The sequence below is a fragment of the Sturnira hondurensis genome, unplaced genomic scaffold (genome assembly GCF_014824575.4).
Source record: "Sturnira hondurensis isolate 20B ecotype Veracruz unplaced genomic scaffold, ASM1482457v3 Scaffold0015596, whole genome shotgun sequence".
NCBI classification, from domain to species: Eukaryota; Metazoa; Chordata; class Mammalia; order Chiroptera; family Phyllostomidae; genus Sturnira; species Sturnira hondurensis.
Window position 1 is genome coordinate 8,115,229 of NW_028088227.1, and position 22,277 is coordinate 8,137,505.

General features: G+C 36.0%; 1 protein-coding gene across 1 annotated transcript in view; it reads left to right on the top strand.

Moving 5' to 3' along the window:
* Positions 1–22,277, top strand: part of LIN28B (lin-28 RNA binding posttranscriptional regulator B) — a 107,407-nt gene that overhangs the window by 51,325 nt on the left and 33,805 nt on the right. The window contains exon 3 of the mRNA XM_037065290.1: positions 8,059–8,243. Within this exon, the coding sequence (XP_036921185.1) occupies positions 8,059–8,243 (185 nt within the window). The remainder of the gene's footprint in view (positions 1–8,058; positions 8,244–22,277) is intronic.

Consider the following 22,277-nt stretch of genomic DNA (forward strand, 5'->3'; position numbering starts at 1 on the left):
TACCTTTATTTGCTCTAGAATGTCATGAAAGGCTTTGAAAATGAGATAATGTTTAAACTGAAACTCCGCAATGGCTGACAGAGGTAGAGATAAGTGTAGGGAAAGCAGTCAGCATGGTGCCTGTTGATGAATAGGTTCCTGATACCTGCTTATTTTCTCCCGCTGGCCCCACACTTACGTCAACAGGGAGAGGAGCAGACTGGGTACTTATAAAAATAGTATTAACTATTTATTGACTTGCTATTCAGTGTGCCCAACACTGTTCTTGGCATTTTACATCAATTATTTGGAATCTAACAGTTACTATACTTTGATATTGTTTAATTCCCAGAAGATATTATTGCCAGTTAATAGATAAGAGTTCAAGTTTTTTTAACATGTTTGTCATCATTCAGTTTGAGGTTTGAAGTAGTAGGATCAGGATTCAAACATAGGATTCAAATTCAACTTTAAACTTTCTGTGCTTTCCCATTATGCTTTTTAAAATGCCATTCTAGTACTTTTGCCCATTTGGGGGGAAAAGTGTTCTTCCCAACTTTGAAGTACAGGACAGATGGAAGGACTTATTTAAAGAGTTTCTTTAATTTCAAGGAAAATATTTCAAGATAGGTAAAAAAAAAAACCTCTCATTGTTTTTGACCCTATTCATATGGAATTTAATGATTTGACAGGGGTTAAACTGGATTGTAGCTATTTAAGTAAAACTTCATAAACATTGACTTCTACAATGCCAGCACATTTTTTAGCTTCTGTTTTCTTAAAGGATTTGAGTTAAGAACTAAAATGTTGCTTTTCTTCAGTAAATTGGGAAATATTAAAAATGTGTAAAGGGAAATCCCCTTACACTTTAACATTGACCAAAAAAAAAAACAAAACAGTGCTACTCATTTGTTTCCACCTAGGTCCACATAAACAGGGTGAAGTCACAGAGTGTTTTTAGAAGTATTATAACAAGGATAAAGTTCTGAGTTCTTGAACAAAAAGACAGTGACTTACTCAATGGGAAGCAATTTTCCATTAATTTACAGACAAGGCCAGGTCCCAGATCTCCTGAGTCTGGTCATAGTTCTACTGTGTGTGTGCCTCAGGCTTAATGATTCCTTGAATAGGTTGGTATGTGGGTCAGAAGCATATAGTCCTATCTTGACTGGTGTGACTCAGTTGGTTGAGCACCATCCCACAAAGCAAAAGGTCACCAGTTTGATTCTTGGTCAGGTCACGTGCCTGGGTTGTGGGTTTGGTCCCCGGCCAGTCAGGTTGCAGCTGATTCTTGTTTCTCTCCCTCTCTTTCTCCCTTCCTTCCCCTCTCTCTCTGAAATAAAATAAATAAAATCTCTTTTAAAAAGCATGTATTCCTTAAGAGTGTTAACCATTACTCATGCACATAATGTGATATCTCTACCACTGTATATTGTGTAATAATTAACTCCCCTTCATTAATTGTAGATTTGTCACTGATACCTTAGAAAAAATTAGTCTTTGCCTCATAAAAGCATTAAAAAGAAATGAAATATATTTGAATTTTCATTAAGTTTTTTCAGCTTCTCAGCCTATTAAAATTATCTGTTATTCCAGAAATATGTTTTTTCTAACATGTCACCTAGCTTTCTTGGACTGAAATTCTAATGCAGTTTACTTTTAAATTATATTTTCAGTATACTTTCTAGTAATGGAGAGAAACATTAAAGTTTATTGTTGTTACAATTAGAGAAAGTCAACTATCAAGATATTAATTAACTTGTTCAAGAAATGGTGGTAAAAAAAAAGCCAAATTTGAGTTTTAGAGTTGTCTTCCAGCTGACTGAGTTAGGTGATCCTTCTGTGCTGAAGCTCTTGGAGTAGTCTTACAAAGGTATTTGTGTTACTTTGACCCACCTATTCGTTTTAACAATAAATTGTTACATGGGGTGTTAGGGCATTGATGACACAAGCTGTGGAAGAATTCACAGAGGGAAAAATGCAGACAGCAAAGTTTCATTTTACTTTCCCAAGGGAGGGAAAAGGGCCCGGTGCAGAGATATGCACCAGCCCTGGGGGGCTTTGAGCTTTTATGAGGTGACTGGGGTGGTTGTAGGGCAGGATGTTTCAGCAGGTCTTGTACAGGCTGCAGCTTGTCTCCTGTTATCTTTGGGCGCAGGGTCCTGTTGCTGTGGTCTGGTCTGTGCTCTTTCGTAAGTCACTGTGCTCTGGTATGTCCTGTTTAGTGAATCGCTGTGGTCTGGTGTGTCCTGTTTCATAAGTAGGCTCCTGGAGCCTCTGAGCCTTCAGGGCGCTTCCAGTAATTCTCCAGTCCTGAGGATGAAGACTCATAAAACAATTAGGGTCAGTCATGCTTTATGGGGTTTGGCTAGCTTTGGCAAGGAGGGCCTCTGCCAAAGAGGACTTTTGTTCTACTAAGGGGCAAGTAATAAGTTACAGCAAGTAGTATGTATGACTGCTAAACTGTTTTGCAAAACCAATTCCTCTTTTTGTTTTTTTAGTGTAGTTTTAACAGTCTTGCTAAGACAATGACAGCACCTTTAACAAGTATGCCCACATACATTCCTTTCCACACAGACACACATTATTGCCAAAGAAATTATATTTATAAAACACAGATTTGATCTTGCTACTTCTAAAACTGTCGCAGGTGGGCGCAGGTAACCAGGTTCTTAGTGATCTCAGAGAAAGAACTGAACTGAACACACAGAATTTAGAGCAGAAAGAGAGAGCAGATTTATTAAGCAATAGTACACTCCACAGAACATGGGAGTGGGCCAGTTCTGAGCAGAGATTGACCCTCAGTGGCTGGAGGGAATCTGTTCACATAGGGTGGCTGTCCTGGCTAGTTTTGGTGGGCTTTTGTTGTGTGCCTGTGCAAGCAGCTGTATTACTTTTACGCTCCTGCACATGGGGTCTGCCGTGATTTTTCTTGATTGGCCACCAGGGCAGGGGGATCTCACAATGCTAATTTATTATAATGCTGTTATAACAAAGCAGGGGTCATGTAGCATCTTCTGCGCAGGTATGGTCATGATTCACTGTGATTCAGTGCTTTTCCAGAAGCTGAACAACCAGTCTTAGAACAGGGTCTCTGTCCTGTATGGATGTCCTTGGTCTTATCCCTGAGGCACTTCAGGAGTTTCTTCCTTCTTGAGGGAGGGGTCATAGAACAGTTTCTGTTTTGTACTGATGTCTTTTGTCTTAGTCCCGGACTCCTCTGGAGTTTACTCCCTTGTGACTGTCTCCTGCCTCAACAGCAAAAAATGTATCATTAGGTCTTCATTGTAGACAGAATAAAACTATGGTGTCAGTCAACTTTATTTTAGACAGAATAAAATTAAGATGCCAGTCAACAGTTTCTATCATCTGGCTCTTACTTACATTTTCTAGCCTCATTTCTGGTTACCCCTGCACAGTAATACACTTAACTAAACTACTTGCTATCCTCAAACATCCTGCTGCACAAGCATATGGTTAAACCATTAGCTCAGTATGTATTACTACTTTCAGTCTTTATTAAAGCCTTGTCCTGCCTTCATGCACGCAAAAATACACCTCCTGTGTGAAAGCCTTCGTACTGCCTTCTGCCCAGGCTAGGCCTCTCCTTGGTATTCCCTTTAGCTCTGGGGAATTTTCTTACAGTACTCACTTAATCATTTTTCTTCATGTTCTTTTCTGTATTCTCTTCCAGGAATGCTAGTTAAAGTTGGATATTTATTCTTTTGTATTCATCCTCTACTTCTTATCTTCTCTGTCTTATGTAACAGATATTACTCTGGTTGGGGTGGAGGATCTGTTTGTCTATGTCCTGAGAGATTTTCTAACCTTTGACTTCCAACCCACTTCATTTTAACAATCATTTTAAACTTTCTAAGAGTATTTTTTTAATTCTCTGGTTGTTTTTGTTCTTGTTTTTGTTGATGTCATATTGTCTCATCCATCTCTGAAGATACTAATTGGATGGTATATAAAATTTCTTTTGTTCCTGCATTTATCTTGGCCTTTCTTCATTATGCTGCAAGTTTTGTGAATCTTAGTTGACCCTTCGGATGTATGAATGAGGGGTAAGAATGAAGGGTAGGAATAATTTAAGATTGAATAGGTAGGGAGCCAGCTCTTGGTCCAGCAGCCTCATTCTAATTGTTAGAATGAATAGGGGTTTGTGTGTCAGATCCAATATTTCACCAGTTGCCCAGTCATTTCCTTCAGTATCCTACAGAAGGGCTCCACATTATTTGTCTTAGACTATGAATGGCCTCACCTAAAACCTACAGAAAGGTATTGTAGATCTTTGAGACGGGGAAGTGACTGGGTGAGATTAACTCAGAATATGCAGGTGTGGAAGACACTAGAATAGGGAGGAGACTTAACATGTTAATGAAGAAACTATCACACCCAAGTAGGAGAGAGCTAGACCTTGAAGTTGGGGTGGATGAAAGAAATCGTGAAGATAATAGAATGCACAAGGTTCAGTAGGTGGTTTGTATAAAACTAAGGATTGGAACCATTGTGACCAAAAATGGAGATGCCTTTAATAAAAATTGTCAAGTCAAGGAGAGAAGTTGATTTTTGTGAAGAAATATAATAAGCCCTAGCCAAGTAGCTCAGTTAGAGCATGGTCCTGATACAAGGTTGCAGGTTGGATCCCTGGTCAGGGCACAAACAAGAATCAACCAATGAATGTATAAATAGATGGAACAACAAATTGATGTTTTTCTCTCTTTCCCTTTCTTTCTCTGTCTAAAATCCATCAGTAAAAAAAAAATGTAAAGAACTATAATGAGCTCATTCCTCCCCATCTTTCAATAAATCTTTCCCACCTATGTAGCAGCAATTTTTGATATGATAGAATATTCTGAGTGAATCATCTTTTTCTTGCAATGCCATTATATATCTTCATTCACAAACCATGCAATGTAATGAATAGCTAGGAATATTATTTATTTTTGTCTGAAGTGTTATTCATCTACATTGCCTTATATAGTAATTTGGGGAAGGACAAGTGTATGATAGAATTTTAAAAGTGTTCTTTCAGAGTATCACAAAGAATATATAGAATTTAGTGGTCCATAAGCAGTGGAAATGTACAGGGTCCGGCAGAAGTAAGGCCTGCTTGAGTGTGGTTGGTAGGTTAATAATATGTGTGTAATAATTTATAGTTCTAATTTGAACATTTCACTTAAAATGTCATATGGTATGCTTGAATGTGGTATTATTATGTTATAGGATTACATGCTTATTATTTTGTAATAAGAAAGATGCATTATTTGTGCTGTGCCCTGTGCTTTAGATTTGGAAAATCCTATCTAAATGATCAATTATAAGTTTACTTATAAATGATACCTATCAAAAATTGTAATAATGTAAAATGAAATCAAATTAAGTTGGTGATAATGCCTCTGGACACTAGAAATGAGGAGGAAATAAATAAGTGGTGGAGTTTTTACTGCAGAAATGAAACATAGGAACACATGATAACTCTAAGTAAACCTGTTCCATTCTCTTAATTGCAGTGGTTGACCTATGCTCCACTTCATCTGATTTGCTAGTCTGCACTTTCTTGAGTGGGGAGTGAGAGGCGGAATCAAAACAAAGGCACTCCTTACAATTAGTAAGGAGAAATCTTGGGGGGGGGGATGGGAGATTTGGAAATGTTAAAAAAAAAAGCTTTAAAACAATAGTTGTTCTTATTTTAAAGCATGCAGGCAGTTGTGGTTTGTGTTTTCTTCTGATTTCTTCATAGCATCAGACAGCAGAAATGGTACTGCCAGTTGCAGACTTCCACATGAAGGTTTCGCAGTGTCAGATGACCTGCGCTAAACAGGTTAAAAACCCTGTTTTCATGTATCATATTACTTTCACAATGAATAGTCTCCTTTTGCATTAGATTTTGAAGTGTTGTTTTTATTTGTTCCAAGTAATTATTTGGTTATATGTAATTATTTAACTGCCTTTTGAACAATGGACTTGAGAGGGGTAAAGATTGTCTGGTTCAGTATTTCTTTAAATAGACCAGTCATCTGTGCTTATAAAGAAAGGACTCTGGCATCAGTTATATCAGGAAATGGCTAGGTTAAACACAATTAAATAAGATTTTTATTTCAGTGGTGGTGGGGGAGGGTAGGGCATCTCAGAAACTTTAATAGGACAACTAAGAGAAAACAATGCATTGTAGAGTATTTCACGAACTTAGAAGGGGGTGACTCCCCTAAAAGAACAGAATTATATTCCGGAGGGCAGGCACCTTGTGATATAGGCTTCCCCTGCTAGGTGAGTGTTCTAGGAACCCATCTGTATCATTGTACCAGCTGGTGGTGGCGTGAGAGGTTGTGTTCAGCTTCAGTGAATTTTTTTTTGAAGACTCTTTCAATGTGTTTGTCCATTTCATGGTGGGTGATTTACAACCAAACCTGCCCCACACTCCCTATACACCAGATCTCGCACTGAGTGACTTTTTGTTTGTTTCCCCGGATGAAAAACGTCCTCAAAGGGAAACTTTTTGCCAGTGTGGAAGAGGTGAAACCGAAAATGATGCAGAAGCACTGAAAGGCATCAACATCCGCGAGTTCAAAAACTGTTCTGAGTGGTGGAAAAAATTTCTCAATAGGTGTACTGCATCAAATGGAGAGTACTTTGAAGATGACAAGTTTAAACACATAAGAATAAATACACAATTTCTTGTAAATAAATTCCAGGTTTCTTTGGTGCCCATTTGTGTTTGACTACAAAATGCTTTCTTCTTGGAGCTGTTTTTTTGCAATCACTGTTCCTCAGAACACACGTGGGGAAATTCAAGTCCCTTAAATTGACAGATAGGTAGAACAGAGGCCAAATGACTCATTCAAAGCTGCATATCCATTTACTTAAAGAACTGGACTTGAGCCAAGTTTTTCTACCATATTTCATTTTGCTTCCTTTGTCCCTGAATTCAAAAAAGTCTCTTAATACTACATGATATTCCAAATTAAATTTGTATAATATACACAAGGAGCTTGGGGAAATAAAGTAATGATTTTTAATGATTTTTAGTATATTTTTAATTGGCACATTTACTTTGACAAGAGTAATATCCAAAGAGGCAGCTCATATTTGTAACCAAGGTTACACTTTGGTAATCAGGGAACTTTTGCAAAAATCAACCATCTTTCATAGAGAACAGAAGGAAAGCTAGTAGGGGAAGTGGTAAGGGGTGGAGGGATTGAGCAAAAAGGGAAAAGGACTCATGGACATGGACAACAGTGTGGTGATGGCTGAGGGGAGGAAGGTATAAGGGGACTAAATAGTAATGGAGAAAAATACAATAAAGATTAAATTTAAAAAGTAAAAAGAAAATGTATGCCTACCCCAAAATCAACTATCTTTCAAGTTATAAAAATCTGTTTCCTTTCATATTGTAAAAAACTCACACAGTACAATCATGTGTATTGAAAGTGGGATCCCACTTTCCCATAAAATGACTGTTTATGATTTGTTGTCTGTTCTTCCAGACCCCATCTCCACGAAACAAACATGTAACTTTAAAAAACCTCTTGACATAAATGACATTATGGTAAATATACTCTTCTTTAACCTTAATTTTTAAAATCAACAATGTTACGTGTTTATCTTCCCAGATCTACATGAAGATCTTCTTTTAATAGCTTGATAATGTTACACTCTATAGCTCTACCATAATTTATTCCATTTACCAATAATGGACATTAGAGTAGTAATAATTTTTTTTACAAGACAGTGCTGTGATAAATTTTGGTATAGGGTTTTTTTGAACCTTTGTGTATATCTGTGAGGGAGTCATTGAAGCAGAATTGCTATGTCAAAGAATATGAACATTGAAATTTTTGTAAGCATTGCCAAATTGTCTTTAAAAAATAGTATTAGTTTACAATGGCAGCATTGTAACAGGAACCTTTAAAGTGGCATAACCTTCACTGAACTTAAGCAAAAAAGGACCTTATACTTAGTAATGGATAACAAAGAATATGTTGTATGTTAATCATAAAATGATAGAGTTAATTTATAAAGCGTTGATAATCATGATCTCTCTTTCTCTTCCCCTCTGTTCCCTGCTCTTTACAGAGCAAATTATTCATGGAAGGATTTAGAAGCCTAAAAGAAGGAGAACCGGTGGAATTCACATTTAAGAAATCTTCCAAAGGCCTTGAATCAATACGGGTAACAGGACCTGGTGGGACCCCCTGTTTAGGAAGTGAAAGAAGACCCAAAGGGAAGACACTACAGAAAAGAAAACCAAAGGGAGATAGGTAGGTAATCATTTTAAGTTTTTAGTTTGTGAGTTTATTGCATTTGGGAAAGACTTTTGAAAATTTATATTATTATGTTATCACACCTTATATAGTCTAGCAAAATTAAAATGCACCACTCTGTAGCTGAATAGAATTTATCAGCAATATAGGCTATCCGGCAGTTTGAACTATCTGCAGAAACACTGAACTAAGCACTCAGTATTGAGCACTGAATGGGCATTTCCTACCAGCATTTTCATTAGACTGTTGTGAGATCACAAATAAGGTTGAGTTTTCAACAGACAGCAGTGCCTTTCTGTACATCCACATACCTCACCTGATTTTTCAAATGAAAACATGCTTTTAAATAGATAACTCATATAGAAAATTCAAGTAATATAAATAAACTAAACAAATATAAACAAACTAAAGGAGTTAGGAAAAAACCCACTTGAAATCCTAACTAGAGGTGGGTATCAAGAATTTTATGCAATTTTTTGAAACTTGCATTTCTTTTTTACTTAACAATATATTATGGAACATTTCATGTCAATTATTAGCACCTGCATAGATTCCCATAGTGGGAATGATCTTAATTTAAGCATGGTTATGTTTATGGATACTTAGGCTATTTCTAGTCTTTTGAATTTATCGTAACACCACAGTGAATCTTTATGTGTTCATTTTTGGAAAATGGGTCATTTTATGTGTGGTTTATTTTTTATTATTGGTCTGTATGATTTCCTTATATACAGGATCTGGCAGAAGTAATGCCTACTTGAGTGTGGTTGGTAGGGTAGTGATATGGGTATAGCAATTTGTTGTCTTAATTTGAACATTTCACCTAAAATGTCATATGGTGTGCTATTGTTATGTTACAATGTGATATTGTTATGTTACAGAACTACATGCTTGTAATATTGTTATAAAAAAACTTGTAATAAAAAAAGAGGCATTATTTGTGCCAGACCCTGTATGTATTGTGTCCTAACCCCTTATCAGATACATGATTTCAAATCAATTTGTTAGTGGTTTACTTTGCTGTGCCAGAAGATTTTTCGTCTGATATATGTCACTTGGGGTTTTTTGTTTTGTTTGTTTGTTTTTTTGCTTTGATGTGTTTGCTTTTGTGGTCAAATAAAAAAAAATCAATGCCAAAGCTGTGTCAAGAAGTTTATCCCTTATGTTTTCTTCTTGGAGTTTTATGGTTTTGGGTCTTACATTTAAGTCTATAATCCATTTTGAGCTGGTATTTGTGTATGGTGTAAGATAGTGGTTTGATTTCATTCTTTTGCTTGTGGCTGTCTAGTTTTCCAGCAAATTTATTGAAGAGACCAGCCTTTCTCTGTTGTATATTTTTTGATGCTTTTTAATAAGTTAGTTGACCATATGTGTGTGGGTTTATTTTTGATCTCTGTACTGTTCCACTGATCTGTGTGTCTGTTTTTATGCCAGTACCATACTGTTTTAATTACTATAGTTCTGTAATACAATTTGAAATCAGAAAGCATGATGCCTCTAGCTTTGCTTTCATCAAACTGCTTTCGATACTTGAAGTCTTTTGTGGTTTCATAAAAAATTTAGGATACTATTTTTGTGAAAAATGCCATTGGAATTTTGATAGTAATTGCATTGAATCCGTAGATCACTTTTGTGGTATGGATATTTTAACAGCGTTAATTCTTCCAATCCATGAGCATGAAATATCTTTCCATTTATTTTTATTTTCTTCAAGTTTGTTCATCACTGTCTTGGTGTGTCAATTTTTCACCTTTTTTTAAACAGTTGCTTTTTCAGTTATACCTTTTTTAAAAAGAGATTTTATTTATTTATTTTTAGAGTGGGGAAGGGAGGGAGAGAAGGAAACATCAGTGTGGGGTTGCCTCTTGAGCGCCCCCTACTGGGAACCTGGCCCGAAACCCAGGCATATGCCCTAGACTGAGAATGGAACACTCAGTCCCCCTGAGCCATACCAGCCAGGGCTCAGTTTTTCACCCTTTTTTGTTAAGTTTATTCCTAGGTATTGTATTGTTTTTAATGCATTTGTAAATGGGATTTTCTTACTTTCTCTTTCTTTTGGTTTCTGTTTGTGTATAGAAACCAACTGATTTTTGAGTATCAATTTTTATATCCTCCAAATTTACTGAATCCATTTATTAGTTCTAACAGTTTTTGTTGAGTCTTTGGGGCTTCTGTATGTAATATCATGCCATCTGCAAATAGAGACAATTTTACTTCTTCCTTCCAGTTTAGATAACTTTTATTTCTTTTTCTCCATAACTGTCCCAGCTAGGGCTTCTAGTACTACGCTGAATAAAAGTGGTGCGAGTGGGCCTCTTTGTCGTGTTTCTGACCTCAGAGGAGAAGTTAAAATCTCTTGTGTGAAGTGAGCTGTGGGCTTGTCATATATGACTTCTGGGTTGAGGCACGTTCCCTCTGTACCCACTTGATTGAGAGTTCTTATCACAAATGGGGGACTTCCGCCAAGATGGAGGCATAGGTGGAAACACTGTGCCTTCTCCCACAACCAAGTTTGAATAAAACAAAGGTTTGGAGAAACAAAGACACAACCAAAGGACAGAAAATTGAATTATACGGAAGTCCGACTACATCTAACTGTTCAACGGGACATTAAGAGGGGCAGAGCCAGCAGCGAGCAGGGTCGGGCAGGACAGGGCCCCCGACCCAGGCGCGCAGGCAGAGGAGAACCAGTTGGGGTGCGGGGCAGACCGCGGGCGCATATTCACGCACAGTGAGACAGACCACGCAGGCCCCAGGGGGCTAGGGCTGACGGCAGTGGCACACTTGAGTGCAGTGGGACGAAAGCGTGGGCCAGGTGACGGCAGCAACTGCGGCACCGGTGAGGGCCATGGCGGCAGGCGACAGACAGGACGCCATAGTCCCTCTTTGACCCCGCCCCCACATACAATGTCACAACCCAGCGACTTAGTTGCCCTGTTCTAGTGAACATTTTAGGGCTCTGATCCTGCTATGGAACAGGCACGAACAACCCGAAAGATGGCACAAGAAGAACTCAAAGTCCAAGAGCCAATAACTCTCAGCGACCAAGAAATTGCCAGCCTCTCAGAAGCACAATTCAGGACACTATTTATCAGGATGCTCACAGAACTGGTAGATTATAGTCACAAATTAGAGGAACAAAGTCACAAATTAGAGGAATATATGAAGGCTAAACTAATTGAAATGAAGGGAGATGCACAGGAAACCAATAGTGATGGAAAGGAAACGGGGACTCAAATCAATGGAATGGACCAGAAGGAAGAACAAAACATCCCACCAGAAAGGAATGAAGAAATGAGAATTCAAAAAAATGAGGAGAGGCTTAGGAACCTCCAGGACATCTTTAAACGTTCCAACATCCGAATTATAGGGGTACCAGAAGGGGGAAAGAAACAGCCACGAGTGGAAAACATATTTGAACAAATAATAAAGGAGAACTTCCCCAGTCTGGCAAAGGAAATAGACTTCCAGGAAATCCAGGAAGCTCAGAGAGTGCCAAAGAAGTTGGACCCAAGAAGGAACACACCAAGGCACATCATAATTACATTAGCCAAGACCAAAATGAAGGAGAGAATCCTAGAAGCATCAAGGGATAAGGGGACAGTCACCTACAAAGGAGTACCCATCAGACTGTCAGCGGATTTCTCAAAAGAGACCTTACAGGCAAGAAGGGGCTGGAAAGAAGTATACCAAGTCATGAAATCCAAAGACCTACAGCCAAGATTGCTTTATCCAGCAAAACTTTCATTTAGAATGGAAGGACAGATAAAGTGCTTCTCAGATAAGGTCAAGTTCAAGGAGTTCATCATCACCAAGCCCTTATTATATGAAATGCTAAAGGGACTTATATAAGAAAAAGAAGATGAAAAATATGAACAGTGAAAGGACAGCAAACACACAGTTATTAACAACCACACCTAAAACAAAAGCAAACCAAGAGGACAGCTAGATCAGGAGTGGAACCATAGAAATGAAGAGCACATGGAGGGTTAGAAACAGGGGGGTGGGAGGGGGAGAAGCGGGGAGAAGGCACAGAAAATAGCATAGATGGTAGGTAGAAAATAGATAGGGGGGAGGGCGAGAATAGTGGGGGAAATATAGAATCCAAAGAACTTGAGACACGTGGTTATAAACTAAGGGGGGCAGAATGGTGGGGGAGGGAGGGTGCAGGTGGAAGGGATTGAGGGGGGGAATAGAACAACTGTAATGGTAAAATCAATAAAATATATTTTAAAAAAAAAATTCTTATCACAAATGGATGTTAATTGTCAGAAGTATTTTTTGCATCTGAGGTGATTATATGATTTTATCCTTCATTTTGTTAATGTTAATTGACTTGCAGATGTTGAACCGTCCTTTTATCTCTAGAATAAATCCCACCTGATTACAGTGTACGATCCTTTTATTGTATTGTTGAATTTGGTTTGCCAGTATTTTGCTGAGGATGTTGCATTCCAGTTCATCAGGGATATTGACCTTTAATTTTATCTTGTTATGTCCTTGTTGGTTTTGCTGTCAGGGTAATAGTGGCCTCGTAAAGTGGATTTGGAAATGTTGCCTCCTCTTCTGTTTTTTGGAAGACTTTGAGAGGATTGGTATTAATTCTTCAAAGTTTCGGTAGAATGTGCCAATGAAGCCATGTGGTGCTGGACTTTGTTGAGGCGTTTTTGCTTATCAATTCAATCTCACTAGTAATTGGTGTACTCAGATTTTCTATTCATGATAGGTTGATAAGGTGTATGTTTTTAGGAACTTAACCATTTATTTTAGGTTGTCCAATTTGTTGGTATATAATTCTTTATAGTGGTTATTATAATTCTCTATTTCTGTTGTGTCAGTTTCCTTACTGTGTAATTTCCTTATTGTGTAATGTTTTCTTTATTTCTAATTTTATTTATTCATGTCCTTTTTTTCTTAGTAAGTCTAGTTAAAAGTTTATCTACTTTGTTTATCTTTTTACATTACTAGTTTTTAGTTCCTTTGGGTTTTTTTTTCTATTTTTTTAGTCCATTTCACTTCTTTCACTCTGATCTTTGTTATTTCCTTCCTTCTAGTAACTTTGGGCATAGTATGTAACCTTTTGAAAATGGCTTTCTTCACTCAGCATAATGGCTTTGAAATTCATCAAAGCTTTTGAGTGTGTTAGTAGTTAATTCCTTTTTAATTGCTTAGTAATATTCTGCTATTTGGATACAACACTGCTTATCCATTTATCTATTGAAGGGTATGCATTTGGGCATTTACAATTTGGCAATTATAAATAGAGCTGCCACAAGCAGGTACCACTTTACTTGTAACATAAGTCTTCGTCTCAGAGTAGGATTGATGCATAATATGGTCATGGGTATATATTTCACTTTATGAGAGGCTGCCAGCATTTTTTCCAGAGTGATTATATTGTTTCAAAGTCCCACCAACAACATATGAGACTTCTAGCTTCTATACATCATTGACAGCATTTGGTATTGACGGTATCTTTTTATTTTAACTATTCTAATAGGTAGATTGATGCAGACACTGGCCCACAGTGTCCACATCATTATGGATGAAATGAGACATTCACATGGACTATGGAGTCTGGTGGAGGAAAGGGACAGCATGGCCTTTCTCTCAAGGGGAGCAAAAGCCTTGGCCCTTGCCCTGACCAGCCTTTATTGGGTTTCTCAGCAGGATACATAATGGTCCTCATTCACTATGCACAGGTTGCTTTAGGTGGTTACCTTTACAGAAAACAAAGAGGCCAATGCTGCTAATCACATCACAGAAGAGGGGTATTTACAAATGAAAAGGCAAAAGTGGCTGAAAAGTTAAACTCATCCTTGGAAGGTTTAGCATGGATTTTAGGAAGTTATTTTGCAGTAAATGTTTGCCACAAATCCAGGTGAGAGAGATTTTTAGCAAAAAGCAAGACTCAAAGCGGCTTAGGCACATTGCAGGCCTGATTCCCCAGGGGAGAACCTATCTGTGGGCGTTCGTCCTGTGCATCTGTGAGTGGGAGCTGGGCCCACGCCACCCAGAAGGGTCTCCTGCAGTAGATATCTTATCATGGCTTTAATTTTTATTTCCCTGAGCCTCTTTTTATGTTTTTGTGTCATCTTTTTACTTTCTTTGGTGAAATGTCTGTTTGTACCTTTTGCCCATTACTGGATTATTTGTTTTCTTATTATTGCATCTTGAGAGCTCTCTATATAATTACTGGTAAAAGTCCTTTGTCAGATATATGATTTGCAGGTTTTTTTTAAACTTGTGGCTTGCCTTTGCAACCTCTCAAGCCTCTCTCACAAAAGAGAAGTTTTAAATTTTGATAAAGACATTTATAAATATTTTATATATGTGTGTTACTTTGTTTAAGAAATCTTTGCTTAACCCTAGATCACTGAGATTTTTCTCCCCATGTTTTCTTCTTGTAGTTTTATAGTTTTACATTTTACCTTTACATCTACAAACTAGTTAGAGTTTGCTTTTGTATATGAGGTGTAAAGTTTTAGGTTGAAGTTCACTTTACTTTTGCCTGTGAATAATGTGAATTGTTCAAATGCTCTCTGTTGAAAAGAGTATCTTTTCTCTGGAAGTGTTTTTAAATGAGAAAGTTTAGTCTGATTTCTGGTATTTTTAAGTTCAAAAATTAAATATTTAAGTTTTTATTATATGCAACTAAAACATTTTACAAATTCAAAATTTGGTTCTGTTACTCAAGAACTTCTACTATACATGCAGTTCTAATACTTTTATAATAGAACACATTTTGTGAAAATTTATGTCTTTGTGGCAATAAATATAAAATAATTTTAAAGACTTTACCTTAATTTTACATAAACTGTTTACGAAAGTAAGTGGGATTATTTTTAACTCTGTCTCAAAATGGTACTGAATTTAGTGTCCAGTTACTCAATAGCAAGTATCATCTTGTTTTATTTTAAATCTTCAGCATTTAGTCCTGACAAGTGTGGTTCAGGTGGTTGGGCATCGTCCCACAGAGTGGAAGGTTGCCAGTTGGACTCCTAGTTACAGCACATGCCTAGGTTGCAGGTTCCCCCCAGGTTGCCTGTGCAGGAGAGACAACTGATTGGCAACCCAGTCAGTGTTTCTCTCTCACATTCATGTTTCTCTCCCCTTCTTTCCCCCTCTCCTTCCCTCTCTCTAAAAAACACAACAAAACAAGCAAGTATTAAAAAAATTAAATCCTCCACATTTAAAATATTTTCTTAAAATTTCAGAGGAGCCCTGACTGATACGGCTCAGTGGTGGGCATCATACCACAAACCAAAAAGGTCGCTGGTTGGATTCCTGGTCTGGTTGGATTCCTGGCACATGCCTGGGTTGTGTGCCAGGTGTCTGATTGGTGGCAAGCAAGAGGCAACTGATTAATGTTTCTAATGCTCATTGATGTCTCTCTTTTTCCTTCCCTTCCCCTCTCTGTAAAAATAAATAAAATATTTTAAAAAATTGTTTAATCGAGTCTGGCCTGTGTGGCTCAGTGGATTGGTCATCGTCCTGCAAACAGAAAAGTTGGGGTTCGATCCTGGTCAGGGCACATGCCTTCTTGGTGGGTTTGGTCCCCCATTGGGGCACATGTAGGAGATGACTGATTGATGTTTCTCTCTCACATAAATGTTTCTGTCTCTCTCTGTCTCTCCCTTCCCCTCTTCCTGGAATCAATTTTTTAAAAAATTTAAAACAGATTTCAAATGAACTAATTTTAGATTTATTTTTGTTGTTTACTTTTTTCTTATGTTCATTATCAAAGAGTAATGAGATTGAGTGACACATATAAAGCTCTCTTTATAGTAAAAGATGTTAATAAAAAGACTGAACTTTTTTTTCTCAAAAACTGACCTACACTTATATTTTTATTCTTTAATCAACCACAATTTACTATGAGGAAAAGGAAGTATTTTTTAACAGAGGAAAATTGTGGAGAAAGATAGTAGAATGATTATTGATTTGCCACTGTTAATTTTTAGTATTTATATAAAAATAATTATATAACACATTAAATATTTTATATGAGATTTTAGTTTATATAAACAAATATGTATATTTATAATAAGGCAGTGTGCTAAAACAAATCATTTGGCAGTCTTTATGTAGGTTAAATTATTTTAATTCTTAATAAGGAATAAAAATGTAATTTTTAAAATCATTTGACATACATGAATAATGTTAGTTGTATATATTTGCTATATACATATAGCTTCATATTTTAAATTGTTTATGGTTTCTTTCATTACCTCCTTTTTTACTCTAATTTTTTCTTGGGTAGTGACTATCTTCTTTGTTCTCTCTGTCCTTCCACGTCTTTTTGACCCAGCTACACAGTCCAAGCGCTAGTCATAATCATGCAAGTTTACTTTCAGCAGTGTTGAATTGAGATTTTTTTAAAAATAATTTAGAATATGATACCGTCATCCTGCTTTCATTCCATTTCAGTCAGTATTTGATTTGTATCACTGTATTAGCACATGAGTTAACTTTTGGGTTTTCTACATGAGTTGATGTTGTAATGTGTTTTGTTTAGAAAAAGAGGTAATTGTTATATAGTTCAGTACTAGTGCTTTTGGCTTGGAAGTCTAGGAAATTCCTTTCATTTGATCATGTTAGAAAGTCTTGTTCATTTATCATTTTTTAGATGATCTTCGCTTAGATGTAAAATTGATTATGAAATTTGACATTCCTTTTAGTCCGATTTTAAAATATGACAGTGATACAATATGATATACTTAGCAGTTTATGGTCAGAAAAACCAAGGTGAACATGAACAGAAGCTTATTATGTGTATCTAATTTATTCGCAGTGCAGAAGAGCTAACTTGCCCTTTTTAACAATGGAAGTAAAGATAGTCAAGTTATTTTTACAGGACAGTGATTTGTGGTTTCACATTCTTTAATTTGAAAAACGGTTTGGAAGCCACAAGTTATTGTTCTTTATTAAAGTACTATATATTTTCATTCATTTATTTTAAAATGTTTATTGAGTGCCCTCATTTATCTAAAGTAAGCTCAAAACTTGTGGTTACCCTCCTACCCACTCCCCACCCTCCTCTATAGCAGTATAACCTTTTCTACTCATTATCTCTGTGGTATAATTTGAAGTTTTTCAGATTATTTATTGTTGGGAATTCTAGTTATTTTGTATGTGTATGTGTATGTGTGTATAAAATCTACACAGAGTTCCTTAAAATAATAAGTCAATACTTAGGTTTAAGATATGATTATATTAAGGGTATCTATTTCACACTAAAAGTCCTTTCAATTGTTTTATTTTCATATTTCTTATATGCTAAAACCTGCTACCAAAAGAAAAAGAAAAATGCTCCTTAAGTGGTAGAGATATTTGAAAATGTAAAGCAACAAATTCCAATAAATAACTGTTTCACCCTGATACTTGTGTGATTAGATTTAGGAATTTGCTGTTTAGTAGGTTGCTATTGTGGAAGAGAAATCTCTCAGGCATGAATTGATAGTCCAGATCCTTTGAGGTCTGTCTATTCTGACCTATGACCCCTATTCTTACAAGGTCAACATCTGAGGGCAGGAGATTAAGGCAGTTTAAAGACCGGAATGGTAAATGGAACGGAAAAATTAGCCAGCACATTTTGGGTGCAAAACATCAAAGTCATCAAATAGTTTGCTTATTTTAAACCTGGCTTATGGGTATAGCAAGCTAATTTTACTGTGTTTGTTGGAATCAGAAAAATTTAGTAACCATAATTCACTTCAAGAACCTATATAATAACAAATTTTAACTGTATAGTATGAATTAAGTTCATAAAGTTTAACTTCAAAATATCTGGAAATGCAAAAATAGTTTGTCACTATGTCATTGTATACTGTGTGTATCCTTAATTTAAATTTAAATTAGGAAAACATTTACCTTAGCTTTTACTATGAAATATTTTAATTTATCACTAATGTTAAATAATAATGTATGCACCTCTATCAGCTGATAATTTCAGGTGATTAAGGATTTAGTTGTAATTCTATGCTGTTGACCTTTAAGAAAAATCTATTTTTAAAAGTTAGAGGTAGAAAGTAGAAGAAAGTAAATCGATTAGGCAGGGACATTTTATTCTTTTTTTTTTACATTGTCTTTCTGAGGCTTTGCCTTTTTAATTTTACTTCTTTACCTCTAAAAATGTTCCTTATGTCTTTAATTATATGCTTTTCATTGTAATTTCACCATATAGACCAGTAGGTATCCCTTCTTAGTTCCTATTTTTGATCCCTTCTAAGCAATTCCCTCCCTAGCACCCTTTATTTTGCATTTGTCTATATCCTGGACAGCTGTGAATTTGCATCCTCTGCTTCTTACTAATGACTGGCAAGGGCTGGAGTTGAATGACTGAACTGTTGCATCCAAGCTTCCATTCATCCATACAGTGACTAAGGAAATTAGTAAAACCAATAGAATTCACAAGTCTCCTTAATTCATTCTTCTGCATTTTTTAATCTACTTCAATTTTACTTTATTATAGATTTAATTTTAGGGTGGTTTTCTAAGTCCTTTCTTCTTGTGATTATTTGTCCAGAGACCTCTTAATGAGGCAATTATAGTTGTTTCCTTCATTCACATTATCTTAGCAGATGCTCTCCCTGCTGTGACCTCTGTTCATACTCGACAGACAATGTGCCATTCTCACCACCCTCTGCAAGACACTGTGTGGGGCTGAGCTTCATTCAGCGCTGCATAGGTCTCCCAAGTTGCCTGATGGGAATGGTCAGAAGCTGAGGGGCAAATAATCAAAATTTTAGGTTGATTGCTATCTTATTCTGAGCATAATAAATAGTAAAATAATGCCTGCAGGAAAAAAAATACATATGTTCCAGAAGAAATTCTAACAATATTTCAGGTAGAAATTGTATGTTTAAAAGTAACTTTCCATAGCTTTCTTTCTTTTAGACTCTGGTCTTGGTGAAAATGAGATCAAATATTTATTGGATGGTTTTCATGCATGGGATTATGAGAATTGGATAACATTTAGAAATTTTGAGTTGCTTTCAAGACAGGAAATGAATTTAGCCTTTAATATTAAGTATGTATATTTTTAATGTGACTATATGACATTGTTTGGCATATCGCTTTTAAGCTCTAAAAATAAATTCTTATTTTATATCCATTGTGATATCCAGTCTATTCCTATGTGAATAGAATAGGACTGATCAAAATGAGACAAATCAACAGAAAATTTCCATATTTACACTGTTAAGTCCCTCCACTAAATTATGAGTCTTATGCCCCAAGCCCACTTAATAACCCAGGGAATCACAAAGTTGTTAGCTTCCAGCTAGTCTTTTTTTATCCTCCACTAATTAAAAAGTACAAGTCAGTTTTGTCCTGAGGAATCTGAAGAGCCTATGTAGAGGATCTTATAAATTTACACTGAAATTGTATTTTTTGAAATTTGGTTAAAATAAAAAGAGTAAGAGCTAGAACTTGAGCTATTCTCATAAAAAGATTTTTCTTTTTTTGGTATAAATAGGATTGCCATATTTATAATTTATAATATATATAATTATATATAAATTACCATCTGTTTGCACTTACCAGTAAGAAGTAGTAATTTAAAAGTAGATTTCATTTTTGTATAATCAGATTCATAATCAATGTTTCCCTGTAAAATAATATTGTTAACATACACATTTTCAAATAATGAAGGGCTGTTTTTAAAGTATGGGTCCTTTGGATATAATCAGAGAACAGATTTTAAATTAGAAAATATTTATTAAAGGGAAAAATACTCTTGTAATCATTTTTAAATAAAAGCTAGAACAAGTCAAGCAAGAATTCAAGAATTTGGGTCTCTAAAAGTTTGCTTTAAATTTTGTCTTATCTATTGCAGATCATTTTTAATACAGAGATTAATAAGGAATTATTATAAGGAATAAAGTCAAATGTTTCCCTTCTTTTTGAGAGGAAAAGTTATTATATGTGGTTCAGTGGCTATAAAAAATGTTCATAATCTCTAGAAATGCTAAAATGTACTTAAGCCCTTCCATGAAGGCTAGAAATAGTAGCTGTGCCTTTTATAATTATTTTTAAATTTTTCAGTTTTCAAGAATCTTATACTAAGGACAACTGGATTTCATAGCTGTCCTCATTAATTGGGAAAGCAAGATGTGATCATAGTTAGACATCTTAATTGCCTTGTGCTAAATTTAGACCAAGGGCTCTTTATACTTAGCCTGCCTCTTCCCTGGCCATTCTATATGGCTATAAATAAAACCAATCCTACCTCCTTAGTAACCATTCTACACTGTCACAAATAAAAGCCAGGGGGAGGTTAGCAATTTTTTTAACAGGTTCACTGTGTGTAACTGCTAAGTCAGTCCTGCTTTTTTCTACCTTGCTCACTCCAGACTCTGTTTTCTGATTTGAGTATTTGCTCTTTGTGCCCTCAGTTTTAGTGGTCCATTTAGAGAGTTCCCTCTTGGGCTTATTACTGATAGTACTGGAGGCACTACCAATGCAATAAGAGAAGAAAATATCTAAGGATTAGGAAAAAAAGAAACAAAATGCTTTGTTATTCACAGCAATATGATTTTATATCATTGTTATCTACAGGTAAATTATTAGAATTTGGAATAAGAGAATTTAACAAGACTGCTGATTATAGGCTTACCACACAGAAATTGAACTAAGGACGACTAAATATCAGGAATGTAGGGATAATCATATACCACAGGATCACAATTAGAAACAGTAACTTCAAAGGAAGGTTCACTTTACATTTGGAACATAAATCATAATGTATTGTACCTAGGAATAAATCGAACAAACTATGAAAGAGTTTTATGGATAGATAAGTGTATCTACCAGTACTTGTGTCGATAGATATACAAGCAGACCTGAATAAATGGGGAAAGATATTGTGTCAGTGAATGCCAAGACTCATTCTTTTAAAGAAGGTAATTGCCCATATAGTAATCTACAAATTCAGTGTAATTCTATTCAGAATTCTCATAAAGTTAATTCTGAAATTGATTTGGAAGTTCATAGGGGCAATAATCACACAGTTTTGTAGATGAAAACCAAAGTGTGGGGGCTCTCAAGGTCAGATACCAATATTTATTATATAACTGTGTAAGTATATGTAATTAAGTGAGGTGATTAAGATTATGTAATTAAAGATTCTAAAATGTATAATTAAGATTGTAAATGATCCTGGAAATATGTCTATCCATAGAGAAAAGATAAAAATGGAATCTCTACCTCATACCATATTTAAAGACCTAAAAGTATAAAGCAAAACTTTACAGCTCTATGAGAACATCATTGTGACCTTAAGTCTGGAAAAGATTTATTTTAAAGAAGACACAAAAAGCACAACCAATTGGATTAAATTGACTAGCATTTAAAACTTCAGTCGAGAAAATAGACCTCCTCTAAGTATCATGAGTATTGGGTATTTAGATCTTACACAGATGTAGAAACTGCTGGGGAAGGGACGAGGCAGTGGATAAGGAAAGTAGTTACTAACCAGTCTCCAGAAGCTCTGGACTAGATCTACAAACTGGACCTTACAGGGAATTCTAAAAAGCCAGTCCCATCTGGATATTGCAGGGGACCTGGGGAGAGGGAGCCCCTGAGGAGATCTATAAAAACTGCTGCTTCTCTGTCGCCACAGCCTCCATGGGTGTGCATACTGGGGCTGGTGGCACAGTGCTGCTGGTTAGCAGGGCAGCAGCTGGGCGCAGCGCTCCAGAGAGAAACAACAAGCTGGGACTGCTGGGCAAATTGTGCTTGTCTGCCACTGTGTCTGGCCAGAGTGACTCTCCAAGAATAATGGCTTCTGCTTCATTTTTGCCTTCCAAATCATATACAAGTTTGTCTTTTGACTGACTAACTCAAAGTCATTCAGAGAAAGCGATTCTAAGAAGCAGAGTTACCAGCCATGATCAAAGAAACAAAAAACTAACATCACTAACAATATAAACAGAGTAAGAAAATAGGATATAGAGTGGGAAAAGATATTTGCAGTGCATGTAGTTGATAAAGAATTAATATCCAAAATATACAAAGGACTACAAATCA